The 3,410-nt window shown below is 54.0% G+C and overlaps 1 protein-coding gene across 1 annotated transcript in view; it reads left to right on the top strand.

Moving 5' to 3' along the window:
* Window positions 1-201: 201 nt before the first annotated feature.
* Window positions 202-3,410, top strand: part of LOC110296230 (prostaglandin G/H synthase 2-like) — a 32,237-nt gene continuing 29,028 nt past the window's right edge. The window contains 2 exon segments of the mRNA XM_029475674.1: window positions 202-253; window positions 979-1,095. Of these exon segments, the coding sequence (XP_029331534.1) occupies window positions 202-253; window positions 979-1,095 (169 nt within the window).

The raw sequence follows: 3,410 nt of genomic DNA, 5'->3' as shown, positions 1-3,410 counted from the left end.
GGAAAGACACAGTCACCACAATGTCACGTGGAGTCCGCTTTACAGACTTAAAAGCAAGGTTCTCCCCATTAGCAGCCAGTTGTCAAACTGTGAGCTAAGAGCTTCAGGAGTCAGTCAGGATTCTGCTCACAAAGGAACTCAGCACTGCATCTTGCCAGCTCTGCTGCCACCACCACTGCCACCACAGCTGCCACCTCTGAGATGCTCTTTCCAGCTGTGCTGCTCTGTGCCACCCTGGTGCTCAGCCAAGCAGGTGAGTCGTGCCCCAAGGCGCCCTGGGACTCCTCAGGCTCAGACCCCCTTTCTAGCAGTGTGGGACTGGCTGGCTGTGTGGGACTGGCTGTGTATTGGCAAAGAGCCTGGACTGCTGAAGTCCTGAGGAACTGCAACCCACTTTCAGGTTTCTCATTTGCTAAAAACCAATAGTCTTAATGGTTTACAGGTTGTCATTATGGTTAGACAATCTGATAGATACTTGTGAAAAGCATGTGTGTGGGCAACTGAACAATAGTGGTTGCTTTGAATACCTATTGGAGCTCTTCTACCCACAGAGAAATCCAGAATACATATTTAAAAATATATTCAAAATGTTAAAACTTGACTGTTTTAATTTGATTTTCTTTACACTAAATTTTGACAAATGTACTAGGTCGATCCATTTTAATATTTAAAGGGATACTTAATAATTCTAGTCTGTGTGTCCGAGTTATTTTGAGCATTAACGTTGGTAATGTGGGCTATGAAGTTAGGTCCTCTGTGTTTCTTGCTTAAGAATACAAAGTTGCTTGCTATTTTCACATTACAATCATTTGATGAGACAGCCTTAATTAAAATAAAGGCTTTATTTTTCCTGGTTCTACCTGTGTATTTGTCAAACTTATCATTGTAAAGTTGACCCATAGTGACAGAATTAAATTCTTAAGTTAAGATGAGGACAACCAAGAGTAACTGAGAGGATATCTTATTTTTTTAATGTAGCAAATCCTTGCTGTTCCAATCCATGTCAAAACCGCGGGGAATGTATGAGCATAGGATTTGACCAGTATAAGTGTGACTGTACCCGGACTTGACTCTGCGGTGAAAACTGTACTATATGTATGTTTTTCTTCTCACTTCTTTTTGGTAACAGCAATCACATTTGAGAAAATAATAACATCTATAGAGTTTTATTTTTCATATCAAATGAGCCTGTATTCGTTACTTCTTTACCTATTCAATTCATATTGTCTGGATGTACATGAGGTAACCAGGAAAAAAAGTCTTGTTTGGCAAGTTATTTTTCATAGGCAATCCTTTTGCTGGGCTTGAAAATGGCTTTAAAAGAAAGTCTGGGCCCGGGCGTCCTTTTCCCTCTGGGCGGGAGGAGGAGCTGTTGGTTGCCTGTGCCAGATTGTTCAAAGGGTGAGGTTGAGGCCAAGCTCACAGGGTCAGCAGTGATATCAGATGACCACTTGGCCTGTCTTTGAGCAAGGACCAAGGGTTCTGGGGCGTTAGTGGGTCGGAGGCTTGTCCTAGGTCCGCGGTGGCTCAATGAAGGTGAGGGGCCCTGTCCAGGGGCCCGAGGTAGGATCCAGAGGATCTCAGGTAAACCAATGGCTTCTTCTAGCCTGGCGTGCTGGGGAGGTGGAGCATGAGCGCATGCATTGGGACCTGAAAGAAGGTGAACTATGCCTGGGCAGGGCAAAGCCGGGGGAGGCTCTGGTGGAGGTCCATGGCAGTCCTGGCGTGCGGGTTGGTCGTCTGACCTGGCTGTAGGGGCGAGGGTTGAGCCATCTGGTGGCTGGTTCCCTCTGAGGTTTCCCTCAGGATGGCTGGTGCTCTCACACTAGACTGGGGGCCCACAGTTTTGTCCGGTGGAGCGGGCGATTGGAGGTCTTGGGGTCGAGACGATATCAACCTATTCTCAGACTTTGCATGAGTGGGAGGCCCGGATCTCTGACGTGGAGCTGGGCGTGGAATGAGAGTGCATCCTGGGCCACTTTTGGCGAGCAGAGCTGGCGCTATGGGACGTACTGAACGCTGGGCTGAGGCGCCCAATGCCTACTTTCATATGGCCCTAGAAAGGGTGTTGGTTGGTGTGTACCGCAGGACGGTGGCCATGGGGGTCGCAGTCCGCTGAGGAGTGTGTGGCGGCTCACCGGTCTAATTGGCTAGCCCTGGGGATGGATGGAGCTGGAGCTTCGGGCCCATGCCCGGCCATCGCTGGCAGCGTAGTGGGACTGGAGTGGCCCCGGGTGCGCATCTGGGTTCGGAGTGCGGGGTATCGGCTCCGGTCGGCTCCTCCACCTCTGCGCGCCGGGTTTCGCCCCCGCAGCGTCGGGGCTTGCGGACACTGCGCTGAGAAGAGTGGGAGGCCCCTGCAGTGAGCCTTGAAGTCTAGGACGCTGGCCCAGGTGGAGCCACTGCAGTTCCAGATCTTGGTGGTGGTAGCAGGTATTCAAGCCAGAACTTTGAAGGCCGAGGTGGAGAGGGGTTCCATGTGAACAGCAGTTGAACATGGGTCAGTCTGTCCTGAGAGATGGGCGAGTGCCATTCCGAAGGGACAGGCAGCAGGCCATCCGGGAGAGTCTGGTGGGGGGCGCCAGGGTAGAGTTATCTTTTCTTTGTGAAGGGAAGGGCGCCCTGAAACGGATTGGCCCCTAGAGAGGGGCCTTGCCTTGGAAAGGGTTGCTGTTCAGGCCTTACCGGTGAGCTCTTGCAGGCACTTGAAAATTCTGGGGAGAGGGTGTGGATCTCGCGCCTGGCCTTACCCAGGTCTGCAGCAGGACTCCAGGGTGAAGAGCCTCTGACTTATTGGAACAATGTAGGTTGGGGAGGTCGGCAAGCTGGAATCTTAGCTTCGGGATCGATCTAGCTGGGGACTGAAGCCAGGCTGGGCGCGCGCCGCAGTCCCCTCCCACGCCCGTGGAAAAACCCTCCTTTCCTCCAGGGCCAGCCCTCCCCTCTCCCTTCAGGGCCCTGTTGTCCCCCGCATAGTCTCATCCTCTTTTCCCGTTTGTCCATTCATTCTCGGGCGGCCTGGGTTGGGGATGAGCATGAAGCGGGCTCCGCACCGAGGGTCCAACCCGCTGCGGTCCGGAGATGGAGGAACCAGTGGCCCCGGTGGAGTGGGGGGGGGGAGGGGAGACACTCTGGGACTGGCAGCACTGGTGACTCTGGACCGGAGTCAGGCACTTCCCGTGGATCGCCCCAGCTGTGGCATGCTTGGCAGTTGCACCCAGGGAGCCTGACTGGTGCCACTAAGGGCCTGGCCTCCCCTAGTCCCCTGCCTGCAGGGCTGGGCATTGGTGGGGGGTGTTCTTTCCCCCTCCCGCCGTCCCGCAGGTGAGGGGGGGGTCCTAGGTCCGCGGGGCTTGGCGTTGGTGTTAACCACCCCCCTGTCCGCCCCCCCCCCCCCCCCCCCCCCCCCC

The sequence above is a fragment of the Mus caroli genome, chromosome 1 (assembly GCF_900094665.2).
Source record: "Mus caroli chromosome 1, CAROLI_EIJ_v1.1, whole genome shotgun sequence".
NCBI classification, from domain to species: Eukaryota; Metazoa; Chordata; class Mammalia; order Rodentia; family Muridae; genus Mus; species Mus caroli.
Note: the sequence above shows the minus strand (reverse complement) of the source record. Positions and strands in the feature narration are given on the sequence as shown.